Here is a 24,326-nt window from a genome sequence, read left to right on the forward strand (position 1 = left end):
TATTTATTTTTCAATATCGAAGAAAAGGACAGTCTTAATACAACTGGATGTCCTATTCTGGTATTTTAAAATAAAAAAATATATATATATATAAAATATTATCAATATCAAAGAAAAGATCTGTCTTAAGGCACCTAGAAGTTCTTTTCTGATATTTTAAAATAAATAAATATTTTTTTATATATAATTTTGAAATAATAAAATTATAAATTAAATATATTTTGAATTTTTAAATAATAGAGACAATTTATAATTAAAAAGTACCAATTTTGGGCGTTGTAGGGGTGCTAATCCTTCCCTAAACGTAACCGACCATGAATCCCTTTTTATTATTAAAAAGAATGAATTTTTGGTTATAAACGCAGATCAGTTCATTTTTTTATTAGTATTTTCTTTAAAACTCTTTTAAAAAAAATAATTTTTAGGTATTCGACCTACCTGACCCAAAAGGCCGATGGCGACTCTCAAATTATTTTCAAAAACATTTATTCACATCAATTTTCCAGCCAAATTTAAAATTTTGTGCCCGGACCAAAACCGGTTACGACAGTTTGGCGACTCTGCTGGGGACCCTGGTCAAGCTTTTAAAAATCAATTATAAATTGTCTCTATTAGTTAAAAATTAAAATTTATATATTTAATTTTTAACTCTTTCTTTTCAAAATTTTTTTATTTATTTATTATTTTTATAATATTTATATGTTTTATTTTATTTACAAGTATTTTATTTCATTATTTATTTTTCTGTCAAAAGTTTAAACATTTCTCCTCACACACAACACTTGCATTGCATAACATAAAGCTCTATAATTGAGTTTTCCCTTTTAAGTGGGAGTGAAAGCAACGTCTTCGTGAGAATTTATTCTCCGTGTCAGACCTAGCAAGTAACTTCCGGGGTTCATATGCTCTCTGTCTTCGTGAGAATTTATTCTCCGTGTCAGGCATAGAGAAATGTATCCCCTCGAATTGAACTCGATCCACTTTAGTCTGTAATGGACTAGGATTGAGGGTTAGCAGCCAAAGGGGGCACTAACAAGGACAATTCGGGTACTTTTATTCTTAGATCTGAAACCCTACATATAAAAAACCTTAGAAACTCTTACGATCCGAAGTCATGCCGAAATTTTGTCTAAAATAGGTGTACACACAGGAGAAATGAATTCTGACTTTCTTGTTAATTTATTTATTAATTAAATTACATGTTTATTTAAATTATTTAAATTTAGAAAAGCATGTTTAAATAAAGAATATTTATGTAAATGTTATTATTAAATTTCTTTATTATGTAAACTAATTTATTTTCTTTTTGTGTGTTCTTTATTTTTCTGTTTGCATTGCATCATACAGGATAAAATACATTGATCCTTGTGTTAATTGTCTCATTGGAAAGCCTTCATCTATGGATAAAAAGTGTTCAAATCAAGTAATTCTAAACTCAGAAGTAAGACAGTGGGCTGAGGACTTACAAAGACGAGAAGGAGACAGCCTGCAGGATGATTATGTATCTGACTTGGCCAATTATGCTCCAGTTTCACTAAAAAGAAATGATATGCAAGATTTGCGAAGCATTTGGGAAAGTTGGGATTCAAACAAAAAATTACAGTTTTATCAGACTTACGGAGACATCCCATATTTGCTCTATGTAGAAGTTGATGATGAATTACTCAGAGCCCTAATTCAATTCTGGAATCCAGGGTACAATTGCTTCACTCTCAATAAAGAGGATTTGGTCCCTACTATTGAAGAATACACAACTTTGCTACATATAGATGGGGCTTTGGAGAATCGAATCTATTCAAAGTCAATTAAAACTCAACCCTTTCGAGTTAAATTAACAAAGATTGCCGGGGTACGAGAAGAATGGGTGGCATCCCGTACAAAACAAAAAGGCGAAAGCGAAGGCATTGCTTGGACCAACATTAAAGAACTTATTCAGAGTCATCCAGATATTAAAGTACGGTTCGATTTATTTGCTATGGGTATGTATGGTATGGTCATCTTCCCAAAAGTATTGGGATATGTTGAAGCTGCAGTGGTAGATTTGTTTGAACAGCTACCGAAAAAGAGTAATCCTGCTTCTGCAATCCTAGCAGAGACCTTCAGATCGTTAAATGCTTGTAGAAAGTTAGGAGGTGGACGATTCTCAGGGTGTACCCAGTTGTTATATGTTTGGATCCGTAGTCATTTCTGGAAGACAGAAAAGGTTTCATACCGACGCTTTAATACGGATTACTCACCATTAAAAGAATTTCTAGAGCAGGAATGGCCGAAAGAAATTAAGAAAGATATGTGGATTAATGCCTTTCGAAATCTGCAAAGCAATGACATTGTTTGGCGAGCCCCGTGGCAAATACAAAGGGAATTCATTTACAAATGTGGAAATTACAACTGGATAATGTTGCTCGGATTATGGGGAGGAATTGGATATGCACCACTTCTGGTCATAAGACAGTATGAAGGTCGTCAATTTGTACCTGTCACTGCTGGATTACAGTCATCTGAATTCACATTCCACAGCAAAAATTATAAAAGAAGTATTATGGAAGCCGTTACAGCTTGGAAAACAATTTTTTGTATCCGAGCTAAAGCAGCAAAAGAAATGCTAACTCCTGATTATGAAGAATGGAGATCTGTCAGAAAAAACGAAAATATTCCTTTACCAGATCAAAATGAGGATATCTCTATGGAAGATCGCATTAAGGTGGTTCCGTCAGAGATTGAAATCTTGAGAGCTGAGTTTGAAGCAGAAAGAGAAGGCTGGTCGAAAGAATTAGAGCAAATGAGACAAGATAAAGCTATGTTGGGGGTTGACATTGAATTTCATTCATCACAATGTGCAATGTTGAGAAAAGATAAAGAAAAAGGTGAGGATGAGTACAGAGCCTTACAGAAAAATTACCATGAGTTATATAAATCCCGGAAAGCATCAGGATCAAGCCAAGCAACAATACAGATGACTAGAGAGTTGAACATCGAGAAAAGACGAGTTGAAGATCTGAAAGGAAAGAATAGCCATCTACTCAAAAGCCTTGAGAAAGGAAAGCAAAAAATGGAAGATTTTGAGGTCGACAGAAGAGAGCGAATTATAAAACACAAGGCTGAGTATCGCGAGATCATGAATGAAATGCAAAGAGAAAGAGATCGAGCCAAAGATGTAGAAGAAATGAAGAATGACATCTTTAATAAATTTGAAGGTGAGAAAAATATCATGTTCAAGGGATTTGAATCTGAAATGAACCAGTTGATTGCTGAACTTGAAGTCAGAGGCCAAAAGATGGAAGAATCCAATGTTGAAAAAGAAAAATGGGAGCTGGAAAGAAAAAATTTCAACACCAGATTTGAGGTAGAGCAGGAAGTGGCTAGAAATTGGATGCGAAGATGCAGAAACAAAGATGTGCAGATCCAGAAGCTTAATCAAAGAACACAAGAAGCACGAACAAAACTTGAAGAAGATCTGGATCAGTCTAGAAATAAAAACTCAGAGTTTAATGCTTACATTTTGCAACTTGAAGAATCATTATTTCAAGAAAAGGTTCGTCTAGGGCCTAATGATCTCAAAGAAAGTAATGAGGAAAATGCTTCACTGCGAAGACGCATTAGAGATCTTGAAAAAATTTTGCACAATTGTCAAGTCAGAATCACTGAATTAGAGCAAACTCTGAAAGGAACTAATGAACAATGGCAAAAGTCAACTGAGTTCTATGTTGAAAGAAGTGAAGAAAGAAGTAATATGGTGTTCGAGGCCATGGTTCAAATGAGCGAAGTTGCTAGATATGTTGGGGAACTAGCTGTTGAAGCCAAAATAATTGAGCATCACGTTGATCCAGTTTCTAAGTACGGAAAGAAGGTGTCATGGTTAATGAAAGAAATTATAGAGCTTAATAGGAAAGCTATGCCTTATCTGTAGTTATGAACTATTATAAAGAAACTTTTGTATGCCGATGAAAGTTGTTCTATGACAGTTAACTTTTTGGGATCAATACCTTTTTGCATACATACATTTTGCATACATTCATCATTCATTTCATAATTTTCTTTATGAATAATTTTATTATTTTATTTTATTAAGATAAAATTCATTAATTAAAATTTGGAAAAAATAATATTAAAAGATTTTTCAATCGCAGTTATTCTGGCCAAAAGAGAAATACAACATCACTACGGTACTAGACAAGCTACTAAGAGAATTATGGAGGATAAAATACAGCGTATTGAGGAACAACATCATAAAGAACAAGAAGAAATGAGAATGAAGCTGGAAAAAATTGAAGCCAGTATTGCAAATTCACAAGACAGTATGATGAAGAAAATAGAGGACTTGTTTAAAAGGCAGGCTATCAGTGGAAAAATGCATGAAAATCCTGTATCTTTCGACCAAGAACCCATATATCCTCTAGGTTTTCCACCAGAACCAATTTATCATTCTGGTACTACACCTATACAAATCAATGCTCGTACATCTGCATTTCAAGAAGCTAAACCACATGAAAACCAATAAGTGGATCCTGCATCTTCAAGCAAAAATCCGCTTATATCCGATGTGAAAATAGGGGATATTAATATTGAGCATTTGATCCCAGATTTGAATGAGCTGAATGAGAAACAAAAAGTAAATGAAGAACTGACCAGACAGATCAAGAGCTTAGAAGAACGAATGAAATCCGTGGAAATAACTGAATCATTCTATGGGTTTGATGCTAGTGAGTTGAGTTTGGTTCCAGACCTAATCCTCCCCATCAAGTTCAAAGCTCCCGAATTTGATAAATATGACGGTACTACATGCCCTTCATCCCACATTACTATGTTTTGTCGAAGAATGGCAGGATATGTGAAGGACGAGAAATTGTTAATTCACTGCTTCCAGGATAGTTTGACAGGACCGGCTTTAAAATGGTATACTCAATTGACCAAAGCCAACATTAGATCCTGGAAAGATTTGGCTAAAGCATTTTTAGAGCAATATCGCCATGTAACAGACATGGTCCCCGATAGATGGACTCTCCAAAATTTGGAGAAAAAGAATAATGAAACATTCAGACAGTATGCCCAGAGATGGCGTGACACAGCGGCCCAAGTTCAACCACCTTTGTCAGAAAAAGAAGCCACAGTAATATTTGTTCATACCTTGAAGGCTCCTTATTTAAATCATCTAATGGGGAATGCAACCAGAAATTTTGCAGATTTAGTCATTTCTGGAGAACTCATTGAAAATGTCTTGAAAAGTGGCAAAATTGAATCAAATGAGGGGTCTAGTTCCAAAAGACCTACATACCGGAAAAAAGAGAATGAAGTCAACAATGCAAATTCTTACAGCAAAAATTCATCGAAAAGTGTTACAATAACCCAGCCAAGGGTTAAGAAAGAGGAAACAAACACTAATCGAACAGAGTCCAGAGGATCTCGAAAAGAAAATGAAAGGTTGTCTTTTACACCATTACCAGTACCATATGCGGAGATCTATGATTCACTATTAAAAGCAGATGTCATAAGGCCTTATCCTTTGGTTCCCATGCAACCACCATTCCCTCCTTGGTATGATACAAAAGCACACTGTGTTTACCATGAAGGAATCACAGGTCATTCTATTGAAAACTGTTTGGCATTCAAAAGGGTGGTTCAAAATTTGATCAACACTGGGAAGTTGGAATTCAATACACCATCTGCATCAAATCATCCATTGCCAAATCATGGAGATAAAAACGTGAATGCAATTCAGGAAGAGAACAGAAAGAAAGCAAAAACTGACATTTCTGAAATTAAATCTCCGTTTATTTGGATATTCCAACAACTCTCTGTAGCCGGTATAATTCCACAACAATTCAGGCCAAAGCATAATGAAGGCAAGAATTATTGTGAATATCATCAGGAGAAAGGGCATAAAATTCAACTATGTCCTGAGTTTAGGAATTTGGTGCAAAAATTGATGAACAACAGAGAAATAGAATTCTTTGAAGAAGAACCAAGAAAAAAAGAAGATGATGTTTGCTCATCAGAGGATTCTAAACCAAGTCAAAGAATAAATGATCTTGTGATTATTAATGTGAAATCATCTACGGTGATTCCTGCACCAATAAAGCCGAAAGTAGTTATCACCACTCCTCTACCATTTCCATACAAAGATACCCGCATGGTACCTTGGAATTATACTACCAATGTTTCAATGGTAGGAGGATCTGTTTCTCTAGAAAAAACAGAAGAGAAAATACAGAGTTTGGGTACAACATCGATGTCTGAAACAGTGAGCGAAGTCGGTTTCTTTACAAGAAGTGGGAGATGTTACTCTCCCGAAACATCCAATGCTTCAGAACAAATGAAAGCAAAAGGAAAAGCCATGGCAATACCTCAGAAGGTATTTGATGATGAATCCCCTCCAGCATTCAATGAGCCTGTGACAGAAAAACAAGCTCAAGAATTTTTGAAATTTTTGAAACATAGTGAGTATAGTGTGGTTGAACAACTACACAAACAACAAGCGAGAATTTCTATTCTTGATCTCTTGATGAATTCAGAAGCACATAGAAATGCTTTGATGAAAATTCTCAATCAAACATTCATCCCTGAAGATATATCCCTCAATAAACTTGACAGAATTATGGGACATATAGCCGCCGACAATTACATAACGTTCACAGATGATGAAATACCGGAAGGCGGAATGGGGTCAGTAAAAGCTTTGAACATCACGACACATTGTCATGGTCATGTGTTGCCAGGAGTATTGATTGACAATGGATCCGCTCTCAACTTGATGCCTCTAGTCACACTTCAAAAAATGCCTCTGGATCAATCACACATGAAGAGTTATCAGAATGTAGTACGAGCATTTGATGGTACTCAAAAAGAAGTGCTTGGGAAAATGGAAATACCGTTGTTAATTGGCCCAGTAGTGTACAATATTGACTTTGTGGTGATGGACATCCATCCCACATATAATTGTCTATTAGGGAGGCCATGGATTCATTCAGCAGGAGCCGTTCCTTCTTCATTACATCAGAAATTGAAATTTGTTGTTGATGGACAACTAATATGCGTAGGAGCTGAAGAAGAAATCATTGCATCGGTAACAAGTGATGTTCCATATATCGACACCAATGATGATGCTCTTGAATGCTCTTTCCGAGCTCTTGAATTTGTAAATGCAACCTTTATTGCAGAATGAAATAAAATTCCATATCCCAGATTGTCTGATTGCACCAAGATGACAGTACAACAAACTTTAGGCATCGAAGCTAAAGCTGGGAAAGGTCTAGGAAAGAATCTTCAAGGGATTTCAGTTCCTATCAGTATAAAGATGAAAAAAGATCGTTTTGGGCTAGGGTTTAAGACCAATTTTCAGCAAAAGAACAAAGAGATGAAAAGAAGATGTGAAGACAGAAAGGCAAAATTGAAAGGAGGTGAAATCCTTTGGAAACACATGTCTTTCCCACAGTTGAAGACCATATTCAGATCAGGGGGAACAATTAATGTAGAACAGCAGCTTGTTGAAGCCTTTAAAGAAGAAAAGTTGACGAAAGATCAAGACATAGTCGAAGAAGCTATGAATGGATTATTTATCAACATGATCATGAATGACAACAAAACTGGCAAATACTTGGATAGGATTCGACCATGTCTTCCTGGAGAAACACTCACCAATTGGACTACTGAAGATCTTCCTATAGTTTTTAATATTAACGCAGAGTAATATTCAGAACTAATCTTTATGTTTAGTTCAAAAATATGAAAACTTTTTGTTATCTTGTAAAAGAAATTATGTTAAATATAAGAAATTTTCTTTAAAATTTTCATATGGCAATCATTCTTTACATTTTTTTACATTTTTTACATTTATTTATTTCATAAATTTACTATATTCTTTCGGAAATATGTCCGACTTAAATTTGCAGGTGTCACCGTGTTAATAGCATGTGTATTCCTAAATTTAATCCATTGATAAATTTAGAGCAGCCTATATGTCTGGAAGAAATCAATGGTTGTGAGGATGAACTGGAATGTGATGTTCCTACTGAACTATTAAGATTGGTAGAAAAAGAAGACAAACAAATTCTACCCCACAAAGAAGAGATTGAGATTGTGAATTTGGGAACAGATGAAGAAATAAAAGAGGTGAAAATTGGTACTACTCTGACAATCCAGATAAAACAAGAATTGATAAATCTCCTTCAAGAGTTCAAAGATATATTTGCCTGGTCTTATCAAGATATGCCTGGTTTAAGCATAGATATAGTGATACATAAGCTTCCAATCAATCCAGAATATAAACCGGTCCAACAAAAGCTCAGAAGAATGAGGCCAGAAATGTTGTTGCAAATCAAAGAAGAAGTAATGAAACAGATCAATGCAGGTTTCCTACAGGCATCTAAATATCTAGAATGGGTAGCCAACATTGTGCCTGTACCAAAGAAGAATGGGAAGGTTCGAATGTGTATGGATTACAGAGATCTCAACAAAGCTAGTCCAAAAGATAGTTTTCCATTACCCCACATAGACACATTGGTGGACAATACTGCAGGACACGCATGGTTTTCATTTATGGATGGATTTTCAGGATATAATCAGATAAAAATGAATCCTGAAGACATGGAAAAAAACAACATTTATAACCATGTGGGGCACATTCTGTTATAAAGTGATGCCATTTGGATTGAAAAATGCAGGGGCAACGTATCAAAGAGCCATGGTAACTTTGTTTCATGACATGATGCACAAAGAGATTGAAGTATACGTGGATGACATGATTGCCAAATCCCGAACTGAAGAAGAACATATTAAAAATCTGAGAAAGCTTTTCCAGAGATTGAGGAAGTATCAATTAAAGCTCAACCCCGCAAAATGCACTTTTGGGGTAACTTCTGGAAAACTTTTGGGATTTGTGGTCAGCAAAAAAGGAATCGAGATTGATCCAGATAAAGTAAAAGCAATTCAAGATCTTCCACCACCCAATACAAAAAAAGAAGTTCGAGGCTTTTTGGGAAGATTAAATTATATATCTCGGTTCATTTCTCAATTAACTGACAAATGTGATCCAGTGTTCAAATTACTTCGAAAGAACAATCCTGAAGTCTGGAATGAAGAATGTCAAGAAACTTTGGATATTATTAAGAAATATTTATCCAATGCCCCAATTTTAGTATCACCAATGCCTGATAGACCATTAATTCTCTACTTGACGGTCTTCGAAAATTCGATGGGATGTGTACTAGGACAGCATGATGAATCTGGAAGAAAAGAAAAAGCTATTTATTATCTGAGCAAGAAATTTACCGATTGTGAAATTCGATATCCACCAATACAAAAATTATGTTGTGCTTTGGTGTGGACTACTCGAAGACTCAGACAATATATGTTATACCATACTACTTGGTTGATATCAAAACTTGATCCTTTGAAATTCTTAATGGAATCACCAGCTTTGACAGGCAGAATGGCTAGATGGCAGATGTTATTATCTGAGTTTGATATTGTATATGTCAACCAAAAAGTAATAAAAGGAAGTGTCATAGCTGATTTTCTGGCCAGTCGTGTATCAAATGATTATCAGCCTTTGAACTTCAATTTTCCCGATGAAGATCTGTTGTGCATATCCATGAATGAAGAAGTCAGAACAAATGATGAATTTGCAACTTGGAAGCTTTACTTTGACGGAGCATCTAATGCTTTGGGACGAGGAATTGGGGCAGTGTTAATTTCTCCAGAAAATATTTATTATCCCTTTACAAGTAGACTGGAATTCTTTTGCACCAATAACATGGCGGAATACGAAGCTTGTGTCATGGGGTTGAAAGCAGCTATAGAAAGAAAAATCAAATTTCTCAAGATATATGGAGATTCATCCTTGGTGGTGTATCAATTGAGAGGAGAATGGGAAACAAAAGATCCCAAATTGTTGGAATACCGAAATTTTACCCTCGAATTAGTGAAAGAATTTGAGAGAGTTACCTTCAATTATCTCCCTCGAGAAGAAAATCAAATGGCAGATGCTTTGGCTACATTAGCTGCTATGTTTCAAGCAACCAAGAAAGTTGATATGATGCCAATCAAAATGCAAGTATATGAAATTCCTGCACATTGTTATAGTGTGGAAGAAGAAGTAGATGGTAAACCATGGTATCATGATATTCTGCAATATATCAAAAATCAAAGTTATCCACCAAATGCATCGGAAATTGATAAAAGAACCTTGAGAAGAATGGCTGCTGGATATTTTCTTGATGGCGAGATTATGTATAGAAGAAGCAATGATCAAATGCTATTGAGATGTTTAAATACCAGCGAAGCTCGAAACGTCATTGAAGAAGTACACAGTGGAATATGTGGAACACATGCAAATGGTCTTTCCATGGCCAGAAAAATAATGAGATATGGATATTATTGGGCTACTATGTACACAGATTGCATTGATTATGCAAGGAAATGTCATAAATGCCAGATATATGCAGACAAGATTCATGTACCCCCATCTCCTTTACATGTAATGACAGCACCCTGGCCATTTTCTATGTGGGGAATAGATGTCATTGGGGCAATCACACCAAAAGCATCGAATGGACATTGCTTCATCCTTGTGGCAATTGATTATTTTACCAAATGGGTTGAAGCTGCTTCATATACCAATATTAAGAGGTCCACAGTCTGCAAATTCATAAAGAAAGAGATAGTTTGCCGGTATGGCCTACCAGAAAGGATCATTACAGATAATGCTCTGAACCTGAACAACAAAATGATGACCGAACTTTGTGCACAGTTTAAGATCAAACATTCAAATTCAGTGGCATATCGTCCAAAGATGAATGGGGCAGTTGAAGCAGCAAACAAGAACATCAAGAGAATCATTACAAAGACTACTGAAACTTACAAAGATTGGCACGAGAAGTTACCTTTTGCTCTATATGCATACCGAACTACTGTTCGAACATCTACTGGGGCAACGCCTTTTTCTTTAGTCTATGGGATGGAAGCAGTCTTACCAATTGAAGTTGAGATTCCATCGCTTCGAATATTGAGAGAAACAAAATTGGATGAATCTGAATGGATCCAAGCTAGAGTTGATCAATTGAACCTTATTGAGGAGAAAAGATTGAAAGCTATTTGCCATGGACAGATGTATCAGAAACGGATGATGAAGTCTCATGACAAAAAAGTACATCCAAGAGAATTCCAAGAGGGTGATCTAGTACTAAAAAAGATCTTACCTATACATAAAGATTTCCGTGGGAAATGGATGCCTAATTGGGAAGGGCCATATGTTGTAAAAAAGACCTTTTTCGGAGGAGCATTGATCTTGGCAGAAATGGATGGAAAAATTCTGAGAAATCCAATAAATTCAGATTCTGTCAAGAAATATTATGCTTGAAGAAAAGAAAAAAAAAAGAAAAATAAATAAATAAATAAAAAAATAGAAAAAAGAAAAAAGAGAAAAAGAAGAAAAAGAAAGGGGGTCAAGGTGAAAACCTGCAAAGGGCATCTTGTAACCAAAGGAAGGATTTGAGTTGAAAACCTGAAAAGGCGGCTCAAATGCAGGTTGATATTAGGCATCGGGCAATTGAACCCTCTTAAGATTTTGACAGTTTGGAAGAAACTTCACATCTACAAGCATTTCAACAACGTTTGAGATCTTCCAGACAAAAGCTTACATCATCTCTAAATTGTGTCAACTTGATTAATTTAGAAATACTTATGCTTATAATTTGTTGAGACATTTGAATTTTTATCATTCTTATGCTTGCCAGAACTTTGAATACAATTCTATCTATTTCAAGTTCAATTTATTTGTGATTCAATTTATTTTCGAAAATTCAATTTATTCTTTTATATGAATTAACATAATTTTGAAATAATTTAAAGATTTCTAAATATCACTTTATGTTAATACTTTTTAAAAGCATGGAATATAAAGTAAGCAAATCATCACCATCTTAAAACCATGAACATTAAGATTGTTACACGGGATGCTACCGACAACAAGGTCGAATCCGCCAAATCTACTCATCAATTGCTCCAACCAATCACCATTCAGTTCTTGCACATCTGTTTTCAAAGATATACTAAGACAGTAGAAGGTGACCTCTGTAGCACTGATTCCAGCAAAAAGAAACAAGACATTGATATCACTGGGAAACATGTCTCTATACAGATCCTTGTGTATTGTTTTTAAGGAAACCTAGAAGCATTTCCACCTCATCAGGTTCAAGTGGAGCAACTTTATTCCTTCCAACCCATACTAGATTCCATTTTCAGCACTCATCAAGAACATACTTCTGGACACTCGAATGTGGCTCTTTGTCATAAGCTTCAAGAGCCTTACAGATCCTTTCTGTCAATTTGGCACTTCATGTACATGTTTATAAACAGTTCAACTTTGTTCTTGGATTCCAAGAAGGCCATCATTTCTTTGTCAATGGAAAAGCATCAGCACATGGAGGAAACAGAATAAGAGAAAATATGTTCTTAATTGGCAGAATTATGAATATAGCCCTTTTCAGTATAGTAGCATGAAAATGCTTCGAATCTACAAAATCTGGCTCTACATCTAATAAGTACTGTGATATCCCAGTCCAAACATTAACTGGAATAGATGAATGTGCTCATAGCATCTTCTGGAAGTGTTCTTTGAGTTATCTGATCTGGTTTGGTAAAACTAGTTATTGAATTTAGAAAGATGAAGGAGACCCAATAGCATCTTCTGGAAGTGTTCTTTGAGTTATCTGATCTGGTTAGACAGAACCAATCATTGAATTTTGGAAGATGAATGTGCTCATAGCATCTTCTGGAAGTGTTCTTTGAGTTATCTGATCTGGTTTGGTAAGAACTACAGAACCAATCATTAGAATTAAAAGATGAACTGCATGATCGTCTTCATTAAGAAGTTTCTTTTCAAGCTTCTTTTGCTTATTCCTTTCCCAAAAATCATAGCACAAGTTTCGCATTTGCTTGTAACTGGGATCATCACATAATGGCTTCCCATCTTTTACCGGAAGAAAGCTATTTGAAGTTTCAGCCTCTGAGAATCACATTTTTGTCAAGTATAACAGTTTATTCTCTTCATCAGAATCAGAAGTCAAGATTTCTCGGTATTAGAAGAACTATCGATATCTGTGAAATCATCTTGAAAGGTCACTTCATAATCAGATGAATTGTTATCAGAATCAACATGTTGCCTGAATACAAGCTTTTCAAGAGCCTATACTATTGAGTTTTATTCTCAAGAGGTTTTGTGACATTATATCTACATCTATATTTGTCAAAGATGGTAGATTCTTTGTTTTGAAGAAGAAAGATCTATTGGGTTTTTACAATTGAAGAAATACTCAATTCACCAATCTGAAATCAAACAACTTAACATTCATGCATCATATTTAGGCATTTGCAAAAATAGATGCATTTTCATTCATTTTTATTCTTGTTGAATTTTTAACAGGAATTTCAAAGATTTTAGCAAAGATTCATATCTATCATTTGATGGATTGACATTTCAAGAGAAAGTTCATAATGAGAAGAACTCATCTGAAGAAGGAAGAAGAAGTTCATAATGAGAAGAATTTGTTCAACCTTTTACCTAAATTCATCAAATTGATGGATTATTTTTTCCAGAGAAAGTTCATAATGAGAAGAACTCATCTGAAGAAGGAAGAAGAAGTTCATAATAAGAAGAATTTGTTCAACCTTTTGGTTTGAATTCATCATTTGAGGGATCAACATTGCCAGGAAGAGTTCATAATGAGAAGAACTCGTCATCTGAAGAAGGAAGAAGAAGTTCATAATGAGAAGAATTTGTTCAACCTTTTACCTAAATTCATCAAATTGATGGATTATTTTTTCCAGAGAAAGTTCATAATGAGAAGAACTCATCTGAAGAAGGAAGAAGAAGTTCATAATAAGAAGAATTTGTTCAACCTTTTGGTTTGAATTCATCAATTGATGGATCAGCTTTTCCAGAGAAAGTTCATAATGAGAAGAACTCATCTGAAGAAGGAAGAAGAAGTTCATAATGAGAAGAATTTGTTCAACCTTTTACCTAAATTCATCAATTGATGGATTATCTTTTCCAGAGAAGTTCATAATGAGAAGAACTCATCTGAAGAAGAAAGAAGAAGTTCATAATAAGAAGAACTTGTTCAACTTTTTGCATAATTCTATCACAGAAGGAGATAGATTAGCATCAGCCTTTCTAGAGAAAGTTCATAATAAGAAGAACTCATCAAGAGCTTATTCAACCTTTTGAATGACTCTATCACAGAAAGGAGGTCATCATCATCCCCAGCAAAAAGTTCATAATAAGAAGAACTCATCTGGAGAGAGAGAAGAATTTATTCAATATATCCATTATGATCAAAGTAAAGCCAAATGGATAAAAAAAATTTATTATCTTTTCATCTTTGCCCTATTCTTGTTAACACAAGAATGAGCAAAGAGGGGCAGCTGAAGATACTAATTTTTTATCCATATTATTATTATTATTATTATTATTATTATTATCATTATTATTATTATTATTATTAAATATATATTAAATATATATATAAATAATTAATTACAGGCCAATTACAAATGGATCGGCCCAGTTACAAACAAACCAGAACCGGTCCAGAACAAACCAGAAACCCTAAACATTTGGGGGTTTCAGTTAGGGTTTCCTAACCCTAATCTAGTCGGCCGCCTCATCACAGCCGTTGGATCTTAGATCCAACGGTCCAGATTGCCCCAGATGGAAACCCTAGGGTCTGATACCCTAGGGACACGCGGCCGCCGCTGCTATCTCGCCGCCTCCGCCGCTGCCACGTCCCAACCGAAGGCTCCAGAAGCTCCAACGCCAGCCGTCCACGCCATGGCTACGGGGTGAGTCACCACTGGTAGTCCGGTGACTCACCGAGACCCCATCTTCGGACCGGTCCGATGGCCACACCGGTGGTGGCTATAAAAGCCACCACCCCAACCTGAAAAAAAAAACAGAGACAAAAAAAAACGGAGAGACAGAGAACACAGAGAGACGGAGAGAAAAAAAAAACAGAGAAAAAAAAAGATATACTAAAAAATATACCAACGATCTCAGTCAACATCAACGCAGCAAGAAAAAAAAGGAGAGAAGAGAGGAAAGAAGCTTACTCTGTCATCGGAGAACCCCAACCGTCGCCGGATACAACGAAAACCGAAGGTATTTTTGTAGATCTGCTCCGATTGGGAGCTTTTTAAGGAAAAAGAACACCGGAAACGGTTTTAGACCGTCCCGATCTATATTTTGGTGGATTTTTGTAATTTCCGGCCACCATTAACGGTGGCCGGCAGCGGTGGTCGGAGCCCGGTAGCGGTGGCTGACCGGGACGGCTTCTCTCAGTTTAGAGAGAAGCCAGAGAACTCTTCTCTCTCTGTTTGAGAGAGAAAGAAAAAAAAAAGAAATGAGATAGCTGGCCCGAAGGGCCAGCCGGTTTGGGCATTAAATAGCCATTCCCAAACGACGCCGTTTTGGGGAGGGCTATTTGTGTAATTTTATAAATGTTAAACCCTTTCCGTAATCCCTATGTTTTATATGTTTTACATTTTAGTCATTAAATTGAATTTATAATATTTTTAATTCAGTCTTCGAATTTTAATTTCTTTTATTTTAGTCCTTTATATTAAAATAATATATTTAGGATAAATAACAGATTTAATCCCTTAATTTTAATAGATAATATTTTAATCCCTAGTTTATATTTTTAATTTATTTTAATCTTATATTCGAATTTTAAATAAGTTTATTTTAATCACTAAATTATTAAATAAGAAAATAGCATGTTTAATCCTCATAATTCTGATTAATTATGAATTGTTTTTTTTTTATTTTTAATTTTACTATAATTTAGTCCTTATTTTAAGTATTGTTTATTGCTTTTAAATATATGGCTATAATTGTATTTTTTATTTTACTTGTTTATATATATTTAAATATTTTTATTATAGTCATAAATATATATATAATAAATAAATATTTATTTTAAATAAATTATTTTAATATTTATTTTTCAATATCGAAGAAAAGGACAGTCTTAATACAACTGGATGTCCTATTCTGGTATTTTAAAATAAAAAAAAATATATATATAAAAAATATTATCAATATCAAAGAAAAGAGCTGTCTTAAGGCACCTAGAAGTTCTTTTCTGATATTTTAAAATAAATAAATATTTTTTTTATATATAATTTTGAAATAATAAAATTATAAATTAAATATATTTTTGAATTTTTAAATAATAGAGACAATTTATAATTAAAAAGTACCAATTTTGGGCGTTGTAGGGGTGCTAATCCTTCCCTAAACGTAACCGACCACGAATCCCTTTTTATTATTAAAAAGAATGAATTTTTGGTTATAAACGCAGATCAGTTCATTTTTTTATTAGTATTTTCTTTAAAACTCTTTTAAAAAAAATAATTTTTAGGTATTCGACCTACCTGACCCAAAAGGCCGATGGCGACTCTCAAATTATTTTCAAAAACATTTATTCACATCAATTTTCCAGCCAAATTTAAAATTTTGTGCCCGGACCAAAACCGGTTACGACACTATGAACACAGCAACATGGAAGATGGTTATCAAAGAATCCACAATGTAATCATGTGTAATCATAGTAAAAGTAGCAGTTCCTGGAGAAGCCCTTCGTCAGAGTGTACCAGTTCGAGACAACCCCGACTAATCCAAGCAGGATACAAGTCGACAATATCAGAACATAGATTGATGTAATGAAAGGACCTTTTAACCTTGTATTTTTTTCTTGCAAGATCCCGGAAGCTGATCTGTTTCTCAGCTGCATATACCATGGACGCTGCATTAACAGTCAAGATGATGTTGAGGAGCCCCAGAAGATAACAAGGTCCCATGTAAAGAAAAAGAGTTTAATCCACTCAGTAAAGAGTTGCCCTTCAGAGATAGGCTCATTGACAAGGTAGGGAGCCGGTTAGTCCAACTCAAAATACACATAATCTGAAGATGATGAGATGAAATAGATGGTATCAAGCAGCGTTGTATGTAGGACGATCTCAAAGAAAACCGAAATAAAGAAGGAAGAGAGGTAAAAAGGATGAAGATGATGAAGTTGATATGTTTATAGGGAAGTGATAGATATTCCTCGAGTATATCACGGAATTCAAGCTTCTTCTTCAACATAATTCGAGTGTAATCTGTACCCATTTTTGGGAATGCGCTTATCTCGAACCATATGCCTTCTTCTTAAGCAAAGATCAAAGTCTTCTCTTTTTTTCGTGGACGAAAACTTTGGACTTTTGGGAAGATACTAAGAAAACGCCTATCGGACATTGAATGCAAGTGGCTGTAAGTTGAAAGACTTTTTCAAAGATGCACTTTGGTCAACTGGTGGATATATGAATAAGATATGAACATAAATTGCAACTTAACTTTATTTTATGGTCCAGCCCTTCCTTTCCAAGTCCAAATTTAAGATGCCTCGAGCCATCAGCAGGCACACAGATACTTCATCTGTGCATTGAACCATGGTGGGTGATTGATTAATGAAAAAGCTCTGGACTTTAGCATTTTATGACTTTGTTTAATAGCTTCTACACTTGGTTTGCCTTCATCATTTTTCCCCCACTTGCATTATTTTCTTTATATATTTTTATATAATAAATGCATGCATGCATAGACGCATGTATAAAGAATGTGATTACTTCCGCTGGTGAAAAGGATCAGACTTGTGTTCCATTGTAAAATAAGTACATTTAAAAAGAAAATTAAGGAAGCATTCTGCTGGAACTTGAACAGTTGCACATCCAAATCATTGAATGTACAAATAATTGGTTATCAAAGAAACATTCACCTGGGGAAAAGCAACCACTGCTGAAGGTAATAATTGTGAACCAGTGTATTATATTAGACTAGAATGTCCACCAGTGTATGTAACACACACAAGTATCAAATTTACAGGGGCGGAATGTAACTAAATGGAAAGTTAAACCATTAACCCATATCCGCAAATAAAGATTCAAAGGCATTAGGCACCCCTATACAGAACATACTTTCAATTACTTACCTCCGGAGCTTTGCAGATAATCCATCACTTAGATGATCATCAAGTATGTTGCAGCAGGTTGTGGCAACTTCCATGCTGAAGCAGCCTTCGAACACACGACGACGCAATGTGGAAATAAAAGATCCAATACCATCAACACCAAATATGTCTCCAAGGAAATGTATGAGCACCCTACCCAACATCAACAAGTAGTGCTAGACGAGATAAAAGTAATACCGACACCTTCCAAAATCAGCTACTAAGAAGGGTCTTGCACAATTCAATTTTGGGCTGAATATGAAGCAATCATACAACTAGATGACGAAGTGCAGAGAAGCTAACAATAGTAGATCGATTAACAGCTTCATCGTCTTAAAAATTTTAGAAGTGTTGTTGCAGATGCATACACCACAAACAAGATCTCAACCAAATCCTGTTCGTTATTACTAGCGAATTCAATATGTAACTCAACCTTCTACAACATGCAGGAGCGACGAGGAGTAGAAGAGGTGGTGCAGAGAAGCAATAGTGAGGAAACCATGTGCACTAAGAAGCAGTAAAGAGGCGAAAGGATGCTGTTTTACTTCAAAATCAAAAATAAAAAAACATAAAAATCCTTTAGAATCATCGATCACAAAAAGACAAACTTACCATAATAACTAACTTACATAAAAAGGTAACAGAGAAATAGAAGTAGATAACAATATGAAGCAAGAAAGGGACTTCCCAGTTTCATGTGCTGCTTACAGCAAGCCATCACAGAATGGTGTCCAAGGCACCCATTTTGGAGGCTGAAAACACTTTGCAGAGTGGAAGCCACGCAAGACCATAAGTTTTAACGACCCCATTGTCACGAATCGAACATAAAATAAATCTCTTCTGCTCACAGAAACTACTAATACTACAGTATTACATAATCTTGTCCCTAGATATCATTCCAGATTTGCTCAATCCAGGTCCCAGTTTAATCTCTGCAAAAAAAATTAAGCAAAGCATGTTAAATATGGAACTACATTGCAAGTACCAAAAATAAGATCTGGTGATTCAAGTAATTTAGTAAGCATGACTTACCCATTAGCATAAGGTGAATCATAACGAGCACGACGATATGGAGGTGACCTGCTGTAGCTGCGACCACGACGAGGTGATATGCTCCGTCGCCGAGGTGATCTTTTCCCAGGTGGACTGTAGCTCCTGCCACATGATATAAAATTTTATAAGCATGTAAAAATAGCAAGTACATCTCTTCAGTAGTCTGCGTACACATGTTCAAATGACTAATCGTTACAATCCACACAAAAAAAGGGTTTAGACTTTAGATAAAATAATAAGCCTTATTATCCAGATTTAATATGTATTCGAGCACATCAGGCTTTAAAAAAAGTCAAAAGTTATGGATTCTTAAATAAGTAGGGCACAAGTGCAACTCAAGTTTACCTCAATTATACAACCAAGAATATATATCCATGCATCCTATGTTCACTTAACGATCATTCATTCAATAGCCAATAAGAGGAGAAAAGCATTTACTTAGCATAAATAAAGGCATAACATGTATTGTAGCATTGCATAGTACAGTCACCTTTGTAAACCTTATTCAGCAGAAGCCCTCCTCCTACAGCCTCAAATATAATTAGTGTATATATGTAAGAACCATTAAACACACCTGCGACCATATCCATAACTTGGGCTACTACGGCGACGAGGATTGGGGCTCCTACGTCGCCCATTCCCCATGCCCCGTGAGCGGCATTCACGAGCAAAGTGACCAGGTTCACCACACTCATAACACTTCAAATTCTCACCCCCACCACTAGGGCTGTAAATGAGACGAGACAGATCGCGAGCTACTCGAGATCGACTCGATAAATACTCGGATCGAATGGACTCGACTAGAGCTCGAGCTCGACTCGATTTCTTAACGAGCCGAAACGAGCTACTCGACTTGAAAAGCTCGTGAACAGCTCGAGAAAATGTTATATTATAATTTTAGATTTTTTAAAATTACATTATTAAAAATACATTATTGATAATTATAAAATTTTATAAATATATTAAAAATTCTATAATAAAACTAAGACATCTCATCCCTTATAATTATGTGATAGTGTTTATGATTTAGTGTTTAGGGTTTATGATTTAAAGTTTAGGGTTTATGGTTTAGTGTTTAGGGTCTAGGGTTTTACAGATGCCATATATCAAAAAGGACAGGCTTATGCCTTGCATGAAACTGGAAAAATATTTACCTGTGACCTCAATGCGCCTTCTCCAGAGATGACAGAGTTCTTAACCAGTCCAAGCAGGCCCTAGAACAAGCGGCACTCAACTAAAGACTGATATCTTGCTGAAATACGAGAATTACTGCTTTTGTACCACAGGAAGGATCAAACTCTCACCAGAATCAGCTACAGAACTATGTTTGAAATATTCATTATAGATTTCAGTCTGAAGAATTGGATTCCAGTAGAATATTTGGGAAAATATGCCTTGTTTTGGGGGCGCTTAGCCAGTCTTTCTCACTCTCTGAGTTGAGAGTCAAAGGCATTAAAAGGAGCCACATATATTTCATTGATGACTGTATTCATGCTGATTACTATTACAAGGTGTCAAGGAGTAGGACAGAGGATATGACATGGGAGAGTTCAATTTGAAGAGCGCTACCATTGGTTTCTAATTTCTATCCTACCAACTTCAGGCTTACTTATCTTCCCTGGATTTGGGACTCTCCATCTTTACAATTAAATCTTAACTAGGCCGCAAGTTCATTTATCCATTTGTTTTAAAAGTTTGAGATCTTCATGAAATCCTCAGAATTATAATGCTGAAAAGTTCTCATTTTTATGTTCTCTAAACCAAATTAACCTCTTTATTTCATCATAAAATTTTCATTCCATGCTTCTACATTTCCATATCCTTAAAACAAGTATATCCTTTTAAAACATTTGCTGGCTTTGTTTCCCCTATAAATATCTACCCAATTCACAATTCTGAATATATGCGGCATTATGATATTCACAGCAGTTTCAGATCCAAAACATATTACAACCTTAGGCTCTTAGCCATATATTAACTTGGATACTGATTATTCATGTCTCTTAAAGAGAATGATTTATTAATTCAACATTGACATGTATGTCATATATAGGAAGAAGAGAATTCAAAAAATTTAAGAAGAGAATTCAAAAATTTTAACTTTCGCCATAACTAAAGAAGGTTCTATTTCTTCTCTTATTTATTAGCATTCACCAGAACTTAAAAAATAATCCTACACAACCTTTGCATCGGACAGGGAAAAACGTTGTTCATGACAAAGAACATTAAAATAAAATACCTTATCACTATGATTACAATGAGATAACAGTTTTGTTCTTAAATCCACATAAGAGATCTATAATGGAAAATAGACAGTAAGAAAGAAAACACAACCCACCTCTTCTTAGCTAGTCTATTGATTTTTCTTCATTCTCGAAGTCAAGGACGGGGATTTAAGGTTTGGCTCCGAAGTTCTGATAATGAACAAAAGTGTTTCAAGGAGCATGCCAAAAACCAATCCAAGAATACCTCCAGCAGAATTCTGCAGTATAAAACACATCATCATCAGCACACTCAATTCTTAAATAAATAATCTAAAATAAAGAGCACATAACATAAGATTTGAGACTCCTAGTCTGAAATTACCATGATGGGATTGTTGTTAAACAATGCTCTGAATGCAAAATGTCCAACCAAATACCCAATAAACATTATCAGCGCAACATGTAAACGTGTTCATTCATATATCATCGAAAGTAATAAACGATATTGTTAAGAAACAGTATGACAGTTATTATCAAAGAAAACTACTAACCAAAGCCAATTTGAGTAAGTAGAGAAAGGTTCATAGACATCCTTCTTAGGCGTTATATCGTTAACAAGTTCCTGATACTCTCTCCTCTCTGCTTGTTCTTTAAGCTTCCTTAACCTCTCCTTCAATTCTTCACTCTACAAATTCGAATTTCAAAAAGAAAAGGAAAAATATGCATCGCGGTTAAAACGAAAACGCGACCATGAAAGATCTAGAACGCTAGAATCTAAATCGTGTTTAATTTTACCTTCTCTCCGGGTTTAGGGCTGGCGAAAACGAAATTAGATCCGTAGAAAAGAGAAATCAATGCGGGCCTAGTCTCAACATCTGATTGGATCCATAAGCTTCGAATCTACTTGTATGATGCATTGGTTGCCGACGAAAGAGCGACAACAAGTTCTCGAAGCTCTTGAGAGAGACGCTGGTCGTCGGAGACGGAGAGGAGAAATGCTCGAATGTATTCAGTCACCGTTATCACGAGTCCGGTTTGGTTTTTTATTACTCAAGAAGCTTTGTTTTTGAAACAGAGAGTGAAAAGAAGCTTGGAATATATGAATTATGCATTTGTGAGTTGATATCCCACATCGGTTGTCCACGGGGAATAAGGGGGTAAAATGAGTGTATAAAAGGGGATGGGTTTTCAGCAAATGAATATTAACCCGTCGAGCTTGAATCGAGCTTGTATTGAGTTTTGAGTTTCAATCGAATTTCTGATTTTTTTTTTTTTGAGTTCGAGTCTTTTCGAGTTTGAGTCGAGTTTCAATATTATCTTTCGAGTTTGAGTCGAGTTTGAAAATTTTAAGCTCGCGAGATTTCGAGTTGAGTTTATCAATTTAGTTTTCGAGCTAGAGTCAAGCTAAGCAATACTAGAATTTGACTCGGTTCGTTTACACCTCTACCCACCACGACGTCCACCACGGCCTCCACCGCCTTTAGAGTTATGAGAAAGTTCCACACGCCAACCATTCTTGCCTTCAAGGAGAAAATAGTAACAGTAAACAAATTTCAGGTCAGTCTCAAAGGATAGATCAGAAATCCATCATTGATTTTAAGAAACCGTAACTGACAGAGTCAAAGAAGAAACAATTAATTTGTTTGACACAGCCACAACAAATTAAAAAATAGACTGCAAACAACTAGTAAACAATTCCCAGCTTGTGAAAATACTAATAAGAATCATATAAAACATCCGTCTTAACATGTATATCAAAGCTTAATTGTTAATGGATTTAAAGCATAAGCAGCAAATAAGGTGAGGGACAACAATAAATGATCAATTAAAGACCAAGTGCAAGATTTGAGAAAAGCGACAAATGTCAAATGGATAAATTAAACACCAAAAACACCAAGAATCATAGTAAAAATTGGAATAGAAGTATACTCACCATCAAACTCACGGATTGCGTCCAAAGCATCCCTGCGGTCATCAAACTCAATAAACGCATATCCTGGTGGCCTTCGAGCTACCCAAACACTGAATTCATTCCATTAGCAACTAACCAATCAAACTGTATAATATATGCACATATATAAACAATAAAACAAAAGGTAACTTCATTTAAATGCCACACAAAAAACCCGAAAAGCTTCGAAGCCACCATCTAAAACACAACTATTCATGTCTCTATCAAAAATTAAGTTTTTCCTTCATTCAGAAAAATAGTATTATATTTACTTGTGGAGAACGCCGAAAATCCTAAACTCGTCTTCGAGATCCCTCTCAGTGACCCGAGGGTCCAAATTCCCGATATAAACCCGAGACATTCTTGAAAAATCACTGCACACCATAAATAATAGCAGCAATTAATTAAAAATCGTTAAAATTGAAACAACCAACAAAAAAACCTAGGAATAGGATCGTTAAACAAAGGTCTGAGAAAAGTTAGGGACTTTTGAAGGAGACATCGAGGGAATAGATGTGACTTAGAGAGAACATTATTAGGAGTTACCTCGAGGAAATTTATAGTGTGCTTTACGGTAGAAGAGATAAATCGAAAATTGAAGCAAATGATCGATTACGTCGGCTCTGTCGCACTTATCGCAAAGCGTTGGGTTCTAATTAGAAACCCTAGAACATGAAATTGTAAACTGTTTTTTAAAGGTAAATTAATGTAGCGTGTAAAAAGGTCTACAGGCTCAACCGCTCAAGGGATCGGACCCGGTGGCATGTGGCCTTTCTCTTTGCTGGACCGGGTACATTAATAACCTACCGATTGACAAATGTTCGGTATGTCTGTACTTAGGGTGATCGTTTTATGGTTCATTATATGCATGATTTCGGCTCTAACGGGAAAATGTATTTGAATTGTCATTGTTGTTGGTGCCCTCTTTGGGCTATCAAACCCTCGATCCTCACCCATTACAGGTTTCAAATGAAACGAGTTCAATTCGAGGGGATTCACTTCCTTATACACATACAATGAATAAATCCCTACGAAAATATAAGGCATGTGTATCCCAGAGGTTATTTACTAAGACTC

General features: G+C 35.4%; 1 protein-coding gene across 3 annotated transcripts; it reads right to left on the minus strand.

Annotated features, from left to right (window-relative positions):
* Positions 1 to 18,632: 18,632 nt before the first annotated feature.
* LOC120149539 (serine/arginine-rich splicing factor RSZ21-like) lies at positions 18,633 to 23,902 on the minus strand. Of its 3 annotated transcripts, none has more exons than XM_039162290.1 (7): positions 23,796 to 23,901; positions 23,522 to 23,623; positions 23,232 to 23,320; positions 22,750 to 22,818; positions 19,669 to 19,813; positions 19,074 to 19,196; positions 18,633 to 18,973 (listed from the first exon to the last, which is right to left on the minus strand). In XM_039162290.1, exons 2-7 carry the CDS (start codon positions 23,608 to 23,610, stop codon positions 18,967 to 18,969), a joined length of 522 nt encoding a protein of 173 aa, XP_039018221.1. In that variant the 5' UTR covers positions 23,611 to 23,623; positions 23,796 to 23,901; the 3' UTR covers positions 18,633 to 18,966. The 3 variants fall into 3 exon arrangements, with proteins under 3 accessions (XP_039018221.1, XP_039018219.1, XP_039018220.1); XM_039162288.1 differs by having other exon boundaries at positions 19,669 to 19,815; positions 22,746 to 22,818; XM_039162289.1 differs by lacking the exon at positions 18,633 to 18,973 and having other exon boundaries at positions 19,070 to 19,196; positions 19,669 to 19,815; positions 22,746 to 22,818; positions 23,796 to 23,902.
* Positions 23,903 to 24,326: the final 424 nt, after the last annotated feature.

This window comes from Hibiscus syriacus, unplaced genomic scaffold (assembly GCF_006381635.1).
Source record: "Hibiscus syriacus cultivar Baekdansim isolate YM2019G1 unplaced genomic scaffold, ASM638163v2 tig00111005_pilon, whole genome shotgun sequence".
Lineage (NCBI taxonomy): Eukaryota > Viridiplantae > Streptophyta > Magnoliopsida > Malvales > Malvaceae > Hibiscus > Hibiscus syriacus.